The 12980-nt window shown below is 41.9% G+C and overlaps 1 protein-coding gene across 1 annotated transcript; it reads left to right on the top strand.

Moving 5' to 3' along the window:
- The first annotated feature begins 206 nt into the window (after positions 1-206).
- On the top strand, positions 207-7130 carry nr2f1a (nuclear receptor subfamily 2, group F, member 1a). The gene is made up of 3 exons (XM_076289056.1): positions 207-1456; positions 2745-3272; positions 6051-7130. The coding sequence occupies exons 1-3, from the start codon at positions 1027-1029 to the stop codon at positions 6323-6325; spliced, it is 1233 nt and encodes a 410-aa protein (XP_076145171.1). The 5' UTR covers positions 207-1026; the 3' UTR covers positions 6326-7130.
- Positions 7131-12980: the final 5850 nt, after the last annotated feature.

The following is a 12980-nucleotide window of genomic DNA, read 5'->3' as shown; positions in this document are numbered from 1 at the left end:
CTTCCTCTTTTTGTGACAATAGACGGCCCATACTAATCAGGTTTCAAATTAAATAGCAGTGCAGGGCGAGCTCAATGTAAATTGTGCTTGTCAGAGCCCCCAGTCGTAGGTAGCAAGGAACGAGGACGCTAACCAATGGAGTGAAAGAGGCTTGGCTAACCTTAGCCTCCCATTTTCTCTCTCCCCCCTCAATGCAGGGTTCTGACCAGTCAGTCGCCTTTGATTATCAGTTGCCAGCAGCCCCTCTCTTGGCTCCTTGACACGAGCACCATATAAGGCGCAGCGATCTCCATAGAAACGTGTCAGTTTCAATAGTAGTGTCAAAGTTCACTATATACAGACATTCGCGCAGATCTCTGCTTCGGAAACATTGCTCCGCTGGTCTTCCCGTTGAAACGCATTCATTTTTGGGTCTCTGCTTCTTGCATATTCTATTAGTTGTTGTTTTTTCCTTTTATCCGCGCTCCGGTCCTGCCGGGGAGGTGAAACTACACATCCACTCTGGCGGTGTTGTTTTTTGCGGGTCCAGATGAGCTTTATTCATGATCATAGATAGAGAATCCCGCTCTTCAGTTTTTCCTCCTCTTCAGCCGCGAAGACGGAGAAAGGAGCAGAAGAAGAAAAAGCACGGAATTAATTTCACACAGCACTTTGGATCGTGTCTCCGTCCGGGAGCATTTATTTTTATTTCGTTGACATTGTGAAGATTTCCTGCCTTCCTGAAAGCTATTACCAACGAACTGATTTTACTGCGTCTGGGTCGCTTTATTTCTACAAGATTGGTTTCCCGAATGGCTGACTGCAATTTCCCCTGGAACTGGCCTCCCGACACTTGCATATCCTGATCGGGTGCCTGTCTATTGCTTCTTGTTTTTGAATATATTGATCGCTCGCTGCTTCTACTTTTCTCTGTGAGATTGGTTCCTCCGAATTGACTTTACAGTGTCGTGCGTTTACCCTTTCCCTTTTACCAGCTCTAATATCCGAGCGACCAGTTCGCTTGAAAGCACTTTTCGGGCCCGAGATATGGCAATGGTAGTTAGCGTCTGGCGAGATCCGCAGGAAGACGTGGCCGGAGGACCTCCGAGCGGCCCCAATCCAGCAGCTCAGCCGGCAAGAGAGCAACAGCAGGCGGCGTCAGCAGCACCGCACACTCCGCAGACCCCCAGTCAGCCAGGACCCCCTTCAACACCGGGGACTGCTGGCGAGAAAGGGCAGACCCAGAATTCTGGACAACAGCATATAGAATGTGTTGTTTGCGGGGACAAATCGAGTGGCAAGCACTATGGTCAATTCACCTGCGAGGGATGCAAAAGTTTCTTCAAGAGGAGTGTCCGAAGGAACTTAACATATACATGTCGTGCCAACAGAAACTGTCCCATTGACCAGCACCATCGAAATCAGTGCCAATACTGTCGGCTCAAGAAATGCTTGAAAGTGGGAATGCGCCGGGAAGGTGAATATATACTTCTTTTATATACGACAATACACGATTCAGATATCATGCTGTAGCCTATACCTATATGCAATGTTGTGCATATGGTTTGTGCCTATAGCAGTTATACAATGGTTTTGTGCGCGTCAGAATCTGTGCGGGAAGGCTTGGGTAGTGCAGTGCAGAGGGAAAGCAAGACTCGGCAAAAGGATAAGCACAGCATTTTGTTCAGGGGTTTTAATTCCCAACTAGTGGATTTTAGCCTCCACGAAACCATTGCAAATGCGCCGCTTAGATAAAAGTAGATGAGACACTATATGAGCTCTGGACGTGTGTGTGTGTGAGGGAGTCCGTGTGTGTGTGTGTGTGTGTGTGTGTGTGTGTGTGTGTGTGTGTGTGAGCATAAACATGTACTTAAAAAGAGTGTGTGCATGTGTTTGAATAGCCTCCACCTTGCCCCTTTACCATGTCCTAGAAAGTGGAAAGCACGGGCAGAGGCGGTTCATTCGAGGTGTGCTAAGCACATTTTCACTCTCTAATGTCACCATAAAGAGGGCCTAGTTGTCCACCCTACAAACCCCCTCACTTGAGAACAATACAAAACAACTTGAGATATGTGGACGGCGAATATGACACATTATGTTTTCACGTCGACCCACTGGTTGCGCTAAAATGGACGTAGCATTTTGTAATATACATTTCCACAGTGTGTCAGTGTGGCACGAGTTAGGTCTATTCCACCGTTATGTAAGTAACTATGAAATATAAATGTAGAGCTCACACTCTTAATCTCTCTGGTCTTTCCCATGCTGTATCATACGACTTAGCCTTGTACCAAATTGCATTGATATTACATGGAAATGATCAGGTGATAAATGTCGTAGAAAACACAAAAACAAGTCAGTGCGGTAGTGCATTATGCATAGTTTAAAATGTATTTTACTCACACAATTATCTCACACATAGATTATCACTGATAATGGGCTTTATTTTCATTTACAATGGAGGAAATATTTCCAATGTGAGAGAGCCTCGGTGTGTGTGTGTGTGTGTGTGTGTGAGTGTCCAGCCTCATTTACGTCCATAAATAAAAGGTAAACAGTTCAGCAGCATTATGGCCCATTTATATTTATACTATTAAGTACTTCTTTTTTTAATGTGGATATGCTCAGAGTACTAATCTTTACTGAATTTGAAAAACATTATATGAAATGTGCAACATAGTAAATTCGCTAGCCTAGAGTCTTTCCACGGACTGTGTTTGAGATTGTGGCTGTACATTTCCTCTCCCTTTCTTTCTTTTCGTCAGCGGTTCAGCGAGGACGAATGCCTCCAACCCAACCGAACCCAGGCCAGTACGCGCTAACCAACGGGGATCCCCTGAACGGTCATTGCTATCTCTCCGGATACATCTCATTACTGCTTCGGGCCGAGCCTTACCCCACGTCCCGATATGGCAGCCAGTGCATGCAGCCCAATAATATCATGGGAATCGAGAATATCTGCGAGCTAGCGGCTCGCCTGCTCTTCAGTGCCGTGGAATGGGCAAGGAACATCCCTTTCTTTCCAGACCTGCAAATCACCGACCAGGTGTCCCTACTCAGACTGACATGGAGCGAGTTGTTTGTGCTTAACGCGGCGCAGTGCTCCATGCCCCTACACGTGGCTCCACTGTTAGCCGCCGCTGGCCTCCATGCCTCGCCGATGTCTGCGGACCGGGTCGTGGCTTTCATGGATCACATTCGAATCTTCCAGGAGCAGGTCGAGAAGCTAAAGGCTCTACACGTCGACTCGGCAGAGTACAGCTGTATCAAGGCAATAGTACTCTTCACATCAGGTGAGTGTGAAGCCTTTGCTTTGGATTAGGCCTGCTCGTGGGGAGGTGGGAATATTACTGCTAGTGATCTCGCCGAGGCAGTGCTCGTGTTAACTCCTGCTCTGTGTTGTAAAAACAGCTTGTTGTACTTACATGGCGTGCCCATATGTTGCATGGCTATAAGGTTGTAGAGTGACATAGAATACTAAAATTACCCAACTTAAATAGACTCGAGAAGAAGATGAATTGGTGGCCATTGTTTACAGTTATATTTTAATGAAAGTGTATGGACTTCTCATCATCAATTCTCAAATGTAGTTAGCTAGAAACGACTGTATAAAACCAAATAATTCCAACAGAAAACCTCTAGACAAAAAGACCAATTTTTATGATCAGTCATTATGCACGGTGGGTGCCTTCACGTGAAAGTGACTATATGTTTTCCACAGAAATAAATTTAATTGCACTACCAAAATTATTTTCACTTACCACCTTAATGTCCCTTAATATGACCGAAAGTAGATGTTTTCACTGATGGTCCATAAAGTGGTTTAAATTCTAAAAATAATAAAATCTGAAAATATGGAAGGTGTCTATACCCTCAGACAAACTTGTGTCTGCACGGATCTTATAATTTTGAGTCATACATCATCATAAACCGACTCAAGGTTGGATTTCCTTTGCATTGTCAATAAAATGAGACAATGCCATTGCCTCAAAATCTCAATCTGGCTTGAACTGAGCATGTGATGATGTTCCTTTTATTCAATACACTATAGTCTGCATATTTTACTTCCGGGCTGCGTTTGATTTATTTACCAGCAAACACTAGCCTATTTATTAATTAATTAGGTGTGTTATTATTATAATAACCAGCATCAGCACTTGGGCTTTACATATAGGCTACTATTATATTGCATTATATTATATAACCCCATATTATATATGTTATTTTATTTTATATTAAACACACGTTTGATTGTCCATATACGAGTAGAAAGTACAGAGAAGTATAGAGAAATTATTTCAAATAATGCAGTCCTTTTTACCCCTCTATTGTGTGACGCACCCCATGTGGGACTCCCGACTGCTGACAATATTTTCATCATGGCACTTTTATGCTAAATATTTCAGAATTGTTGTAAATTCCTACACAACAATCTGTAACTGGGAGACTGGTGGCTACAGATGTCGTTCTCCTGTCCCAGTGTAACATGCTACCGAGGTGCATATCCTCACCACTGTTCACCTGTCTTTTGTAGGTGTTAACTTAATGTTCCAGTTTTGCTTTCAGATTATCTATTTGTTTTTATTCGGCCAAGAAGCAACATGACGTCAGCCACTCACAAGATCATTGTAATATTAGAATAATCTGGAATTTGGAATGTAGGCCTAAAGTCCAGAGAGGGCGAGAATTGAACAAAATAGCTGCCAGTCGTGTTTAAAATCATGTATGTGCACAATCTACATGATAACATCTCAGTTCGGAAGACAGGTGACATTTTAACCCAAATAAAAAATTAAAGTTATAATGGCCACTACCAGAGAACTAGTCAGTGGTCAGTGAATAGGAATTGTGCGTGTTCGTCCAAAATGAGGACATTTTAGATGCGGATTTGTTTATTGGTTGCATATAGGCTAAATAGTATGAGGCCAGCGCGTTGACCTCTGGTGACAATATTCTGGGAGCCGTTGTCCCCCTCCCCCTCTAAAACAAGCAATTCAAGCGGAGCACATTGTAGGCCTACCTTGTGTAAATGTGAACATATTTTTTTCTTTTCCAAATATAATCATTACTATTCTAAAATAGTACATTATTTGACCACCACCAAGCCCCGATTCTTTTAAATTATGAGGTGACTCGAGGTGTAGGCTATTAGTGCCCCTCATGCATGGTCTCCATATTGTATGATGGTGGAAATTGTCCAGTAGTCCGTCCTGCATTATCGTCTGTGTAATGGCGATTATCAGATATTTGCTTTCAAAATATTATATAGGCTACTCTTACGTTTGTCATACACAGTTAATGTCTTATATGACTGCGCAAATCGCAACTCTTATGTATCTTAACGATCCCTCTCAAGGAATAAGGATGGGCTATATAGGGCCTAGTTACGCTTGGAACTGTGTAAGCAGAATTTGCGTGACTGAAGCTCACTTCTGCTCTGAGGTCTCGCTTGCCTGTCGTCTAAACCCCCACTAAGACATTTAATTGCCTCAAGCGGCCATGCCTTCGTGTTTTAACAGTCAACACGGAGTCTAGCCGGAGTAGATGAGAATAAGATGGCTTGCTAGCATGAGGATGATAATTGGGTCATAAGACAATTATAACTGTTTCAAATCCCTCTGTTTGTAATTGCTTATGCCCATCCCCCGAGTCGCAAAGTATGTATCTGTGTGTGTGTGTGTGTGTGTGTGTGTGTGTGTGTGTGTGTGTGTGTGTGTGTGCACACGTTTGTGTGTGTGTCTTACGTCCGTCTGCCTGTGCGTGTGTGTGTGTGTGTGTGTGTAAAGGCCCATGCATGCGAAACGCAAACAGAGCACGGTCCCTCTTTAGATATTCTTTGTTTTCTGTGATTTATGAACATGCTTTAGTATGTGCTATACGCAGGGAATATGTTCTTGTTACCCCCATCGCAAGCAAGCCCCATTGTGTTGTTTATTTATGACAGATGCGCTTATGCAGTGTGATGCATCATGTTTGGGTTGAGTCCATGTTCATCTTACTTTGTCAATAACACGTAACACTGATGCTGAATGATAACCCAAGCCCTTCTCTCCTCTGTTTTGTCTGCGCAGACGCCTGTGGCCTGTCAGACGCGGCTCACATTGAAAGCCTGCAAGAGAAATCTCAGTGCGCCTTGGAGGAATACGTGAGAAGTCAGTACCCGAACCAGCCCAGCCGCTTTGGGAAGCTCTTGCTTCGGTTGCCCTCTCTTCGCACCGTCTCCTCTTCGGTAATTGAACAGCTGTTTTTCGTCCGCTTGGTAGGTAAAACTCCCATTGAAACCCTCATCAGGGATATGTTATTATCCGGGAGCAGCTTCAACTGGCCTTACATGTCCATTCAATGATCCGAATGAGAGCGAGAGAAAAGACACCTAAGGACCAAAACCCATCAAGTCGTGCAAGAAGACTATATATAGGACCTCGTTTCTGATCACCTTAGAAGACACCCCATTTTTAAGTCTTCGGGGACCGAGATGGAATACGTAATGTACAGAGAATAAAGAACTGGACTTACGCCCATGTAAATCCCCATCCATCTTCAAGAACACTCTTCATTTTGTAAAATACTAGTCTTTATTTTCCTTTTTTGTAAAAAATACACCCAAATAAATTGAAGAACATCATATGCGCAGTAAAAATGAATCAAGACTTAGCGGGAAAGTAATGTTTCCAAGCAATTATAAGATATGTCCTGTGTCTATGTATCTGTTTTGTATTTTTTTCTGGTTCTAAACCAGGTTTTCTGTGATTCTATACTAATGATTTTTGATATAACCTTTTGCTTCTTATAATGAGTGCGATATATGTTGTTGAAGCTATGTTCTCCAAGAATTAAAATTGAAGTGAGAATTTAAAACATAAAATAAAGAAAATTTTAGACAAATAAGAAACCGTCTAATCGCAATGACAATATTATCACTGATGGTTGAACATCCCCCTCCAACCATGCAATGGACATGCAACTCGACGGATAACTGACCTCACGGACTTTAATGGAGAGGAAGCCCATCAAACTTTTTTTTCTTGGTCATGTGTGTGTGTGCGTGCGCGCTTGTGTGTTGAGTCAATCATCATTTAAAGAAGAACTACATGAAAATCAAAAAGCACTTTTAATATATCATTTTCAAAAATACATTTTGTTTGTTTCGTCTTGATGTGTTTGTTGTTTCTTGAGTTTTATTTTGTGTCGCCTTTCATTTGTTTGGTTCATGACTGCTGACTGGTGCTAAGGGCTTTGTGGGTTGGCCATGGGTTTAGCTGATAGATGTGTTGGCGACTGTGTAAGTAAAAAAAAAAAGATAGAGTCAATGTGTTGTGTTTACCTTATGCTTTCATGATATAGTATACAGGTGGTCTTTCAGTTCACATGTTCATATCGTAATCCGCTGGTAACCTATGGGGCTGCTGGATTTTTATTACGCTGAATTGCCTCATCGTCAGCAAATGCACGTAGGCTCATTTGATTAAAACAAAGGCTTTAAAGCATTTCGCAATGCATTGATAGGAAACAATTACGCCGATGTCGGCTTTAATGAGAGCGATGTGAGATTACTGTACTTCCTCGGGTGGTCCTTCAGATGTGAAAACACCACATATGTTACAAATGGAGATATTTGATTTCCCATTTAGACGCCTCTGCCCTTTACGTTCATGCTTACCTTCTTATTGCAGTGTATTGTGTATCATGAGAAGATACTATAGGTAGATTGCTGCGGCGGTTGCCACTGCTTGTTGCAAGGTATCGTGGGCGAAACTACATTTATGTCGTTTACTATCATCCCAGGCATCAGTGTAAGTCTATACGCTACAGACAGTTTTTGCCTTTCAACAGAGACACCGAATGATGCTTTGACGAGGTGTGGAAATAGGTCCAGAAATAAGAGAAGAAACCCTTGAGAAATCGGGCATTGATAACATTTCACATGTAACGTTGTAAAGAAGGGTGTTGCGGCAGCTGCAAGGCAGCAGTTATATGCGTGATCAATCTGGGAAATGTATACTGCTACATGTAAGCTGGTCGATAGCAGCACTAAATGTGATGCATTGTATGCTGAATAGGGAGCAGCGCGAGGATAGCCGTAAATGAGAGGGAGGAAGAAGCAGGATACCGTTCGCTTCCTTTGGACTCCCAGCTTATGCGAACGTCTTCCCCTTTTTACACGCTGAATGTTGTAACAGCATTGACAAATAAGCTGTCGTGTTGGAAAGGAAAATGACTCGCCCTTTCCTGCGCGATGTGTGTATGTGTGTATGAGAGAGAGGGGGGGGGGGGAGAGAGAGATGGCATCGCCCCCTTTCCTATTATTAATAGCTGTGTGGCAAGTGTGGTCCAGTGAGATGAACTTTGACAGCAGGAGGGTTACATGCCTTTATGGGTCAGTCGTGTCATTTGAGAAAAGAGCAAACATAAGTAGAGATGATACATGTTTCAGCCACCCAACATTTAAGACCTTGATCTTATTTCTTTTAACTTCACTTGTATGCATCAAACGGCTGTATTCTTGCATCCGTGTGAGAAGAGTTACAGGGATTTAGCCTAGAGCTAAGACTGACTTGGCCATGGTGTCATACATGGGTTTTCGAATACCTCTGATAAAAGTTGATTTCTTTGTTTTGTGATGATGTGCTGTTGCCTGATATTTGTTCGTTTAAGACAATAAAGAACGAAACGCATTTAATATAGGCCACGAGCCACGCATGCAAACTATATAATTCATGGATTTATTCAGAATAAAGTCAATTATCGCTAAGCTAAGCTAAGCAAAGCATACAAATTAATTACGCATATCAAACAACCACAACAGTTTTGCATCGGCAAAATGACGCAGGAGTAGGCTAGTGTATGTCTGAAGCGTGTTGAGTTCGGCAAAATTCTAAAGTTTATGATCCAATCAATGTACTAACACATGTTGATGTACACCTCTGACTCTTTTGAATACTTTATAAATAATTGAGCTGATGATGTCTGTGTGTAGGCCTATGTAATGACAGTGCTTTTGCAAAACGCTGTGTATTTTTCACAGCTGGAGGATCTGAAGGGTCTGATCTTTTAAACTTATTATGCAATGTCTTGTTTGACCATATTATTGAGTATAATATTAAAACACTTCCAAGACTTGGAATAATGACTTCAACCTACTAAAAGAAGTATCGGATATTTATTACTCTAACCTTGAATAGTGTTGCATTTTAGTTTATTCAGATGCTCACCAAATGAACGAAAAAGGTTCGAAACAGAACATGGACCGTCAGATAGAGAATTTGCAATCATATGGGAATTATCCCATGCTGTTCAACCAACTCCTATTGTCCTAAATGGATTTATAGTGTGATATGTGTTTGCACTTTAGGCCTTTTCTGTCCAGGACATGCCTCTCCTAGCATATCGTATCATGAATTGAAGGTGACAGTTTCACCACGTTACCAGTTGTAGAATAGCCTAGGTTTTTAAAACCCTGTAGGATAGTCGTTGCTTTAGAGTTAGGAGACAAATATGTTAATTGATGCCTTCTTGTTTTTATCAGTTGCACTTGCATAGGCCTATTTGTCCACGGCCATCATTGCAATATTCAACAATAGACTAAACTGGACTTCTGTGGTTTGGCTATTTGGGAGGTTATGTATAGTGTGATGTCATTGCTTTAACAGGGCATAATTCTCAATTCACCTTTGTCTTGTTCCATTTACCAAGCGACACGTGAGTGACTCGTAACAGGAGGTTATTTGTTTGCTCACGCTCACAGTTGCGTTCACATAGCAACATTTATTACCTGTTGTGACTGAGCGCCTATTAGGCCTATCAAAACCATATATGCTTCAAACTGAAGTTGAAGAAGACTATCTATCTATCTATCTATCTATCTATCTATTTCGTTTGTTTCTACACATCTAACATGATATATTCAGCATGTGATTTCTATGGACATGTTACGTATAAATGCATTTAAAATCCTCATCACATCATCTGTTCTATTGCCACGGGACAAGGCCACGAGCTGCACAGTGATGAGATGCCTTCTAAATTGTGCTGTCACTTGAAATCGCCATGTACGTGTTGGCTTTGTGCACGGGCGGCCATATGCAGTCAACCTAAGATGACGCTACATTGCTGTTAACAATCTCAGTGATCACGGCATAATTCTGCGTCCACAGCCCTCACCAGGAAGGTTTAAGCCATGGATCAAATCCAGCACTACGGGGCATAAAATACCCCCAGTTGTGAGTCTAGCATAAGGGGACGCCAATGCGCATGTGTGTGTGTGTGTGTGTGTGTGTGTGTGTGTGTGGTCGGTCCAAGGCATGTGAGGGAGGGAGGCGAGAAGGCACAGACCGCTGTGTAAGCGATCCCTTTGTGTTGATTTAGGAAGACGTTTGCTGTATATAACGTTCAAGGCTGATAATATCATTGCTTGGTCCAGATAAATAAAGCTCTGGCCAGACCATTGGGTCAGCTATCGATCCTCCTTGCTCTGAGAGGGAAAAGGAACGCGACGGCGGTGTTTGGAGGGGACTGGGAGTGTGTGTGTGTGTGTGGGGGGGGTCTCTCTTATTAGCATTCCATACCAATGGACTAACACTGACAACTAACAGAGATATCTAGCTCAACCCTATATGCTCAGCCGCTCTCTCTCTCTCTCTCTCTCTCTCTCTCTCTCTCTCTCCCTCTCTCTCTCTCTCTCTCTGTCCCTTTCATACACGTTATATTAAGGTATAGTTTTCATTACAGATTTGCAGCCCGAACAAACTGCATAATGTATGTTACATTTCTAAGAAGCCTAAAAGATCAAACTAGCCTATGTCTATGTAACCTAATTGCTATTTATTTATGTTTTTATAAACATTAACTTAGGGACTGTAGTCTAACTTCATTTTAAGACAGAAACAGAAGATTTCAGCCAATATGTTCTAGTATTATTCATCATAATATATTATTATTATTTGTTTTACTATTATGCTAAGGAGAGGAATGACTGACTGGTTTGTGAAGGCAAAGTTAGTAAACTTGGTTCACCAACATGGGTGTCGAGCTCACTGCAATACAAAGGAAATGTATACACATACTATATTAAAAGTGGTCGTAAATCACAGATTAATGGCATTCTTCAACTGAAAACACAAATCATACAACTAGTCCCACTAAAAATATTTTCTTTCTATGATTGACTGTGGAGCTGGTGCCAGGCTTCTTCTTCTCTGAAAATACATGATTAAACGCGCTCAAAACTTGTCCAACAATGACAGCTGTTTATCAGTTACTGATTTCTTTCCAAGCTTTTTCCCTCCTACCCCAAGCTCCGTTTCTATCCCGCTTTGTTGTTTTAAAATATGCATGTCTCTCTGGAATGCCAGTCACGAGTACAAACTTTGTGTCCAGCCTCCCACATGAAATGATCCCCTTAAAGGGGGCTCAATATGTCTCAATCTGCACTCCACTTCACTCAAAGCATTTGGGTATATGGGACAGACCCCAGAAATATATTAATTAAAGCGAGATGTTCGGCTCATAAAAGACTTACTGCAGGAAATCGTGACGGAGAAGAAGGAAGACACTGCAGTTGCAACATTGCACCCAGCCTTTGACAGACCCCCACCACAAAGTAAGATTTTTTTTGCATGCATTTCGTCCTCCCTAAACGCTATGCTAGAGTGCGTGTCGGCAATGTGTGTGCGGCGTGAGTGTGAACGCGCGCATGTGCCCGCGTATAAGCAAAATGGATAAGCAGAAAGGGAACGAGGGAAGCAGAGGGACGAGGGAAAGGGGGAGGGCGGTGTGTGTGTGTGTGTGTGAAAGAGAGAGAGAGAGTGTGTGTGTGTGTGTGAGGAAAGGGAGAAAGAAGAGGATGTGCCTCCGCGCGTATTTCTCCGGCTGTCATTAACTACAAATTAATCAACACGTGGCATTTAAACTGGAGAGAGCTAGTTTTCTGTGTTTGTGTATGTGTTGCTGAAATAAATCAAGCTGCCGGAAAGGGGACCCATGGGGATCGGAAAGCAAAGTTTTCTTTGAAAGGGAAATCGTGAAATAAGAGGTAACTGAGACGGGGCTGTTCGAAACAAATTCTCAAATATAAAATTGTTCATGCTGTCTATTTTAGTTCCTCTTCCAGCCATTTTGCAGAGGACGCGTTAAGTGCAATTGGATATGACAGGCTCTGACTCGCGGTCATTCTGTAGCAATCTATCCTAACTTAATTGGCTTTTAAGGCTACATTAGTTATTTTTGTCTGAATAGACATGAAATGTTTTCTTTTATTTGCCATCTGTCAGATTCGAGTACACGTTACCTGTTGCTTATTAGCAAGCATAGAATGGATCTTGGCAGTCAGTCACCAATAGGATACAAATGCAAGGTTGTGTATACGCCAAAACTATTCTGCAGTTTAACTAATCCCTTCAAAAATCGTAAACACGGTGACGTCAACTTATCGTGAGATCTCACAAACACAAATTATTTAATTAATATGCTAATTTATAGTTTCAAATGGGTCTTAGTAGACACCCACGTAGTCGGATTTAGAAGCATATGGGAAATAAAGCAACTTAGTTGCTACAAAGCTTAACTTAAAGTGCCTTTGCCACTCGGCTGTATTTACAGCTTCAGTTTTTAACACACAACAGATGGTTCACGACCATTCCACCTCAGCCAGCTAATTTTTCTCAGCAACATTTTGCTGCAACTCCACTTCATGCTGAGACTCTGATTTGAGAGAGATCAGTTCCTATTTGTTACTTGCACACAATTAGCATACTCAAAAACAATTCATGTGTATTTTCTCTGGTATTTATGAGTTTAGGCCATTGGATAGGACATATTCACATCACAGGCATGGCATTTTACATTTCATTTAATGAAATATATTTTAACCAAGCATTTCATTTCATCAGACATTTGTAAATACGCTACATTATACCAAATGTTTTGTTCAAAAGTTTGTCCAACCTGTTATCCTTTATTTTTACATTTGTCTAACCTATTTACCCAACTTGGGCACAAGTTTT

The sequence above is a fragment of the Alosa pseudoharengus genome, unplaced genomic scaffold (assembly GCF_046254945.1).
Source record: "Alosa pseudoharengus isolate Yale_2024_CS ecotype anadromous, Long Island Sound unplaced genomic scaffold, YU_APseudo_1.1 YU_APseudo_1.1_scf_17, whole genome shotgun sequence".
Taxonomy (NCBI): Eukaryota; Metazoa; Chordata; class Actinopteri; order Clupeiformes; family Clupeidae; genus Alosa; species Alosa pseudoharengus.
Note: the sequence above shows the minus strand (reverse complement) of the source record. Positions and strands in the feature narration are given on the sequence as shown.

Excerpts from the sequence above, each read along its gene's own strand:
- nr2f1a (XM_076289056.1), top strand. The coding sequence starts at position 1,027 with ATGGCAATGGTAGTTAGCGTCTGGCGAGATCCGCAGGAAGACGTGGCC. Across the intron at positions 1,457-2,744 it reads AGTGGGAATGCGCCGGGAAG|CGGTTCAGCGAGGACGAATG; the intron begins GTGAATATATAC and ends TCTTTTCGTCAG. Across the intron at positions 3,273-6,050 it reads AATAGTACTCTTCACATCAG|ACGCCTGTGGCCTGTCAGAC; the intron begins GTGAGTGTGAAG and ends TTGTCTGCGCAG.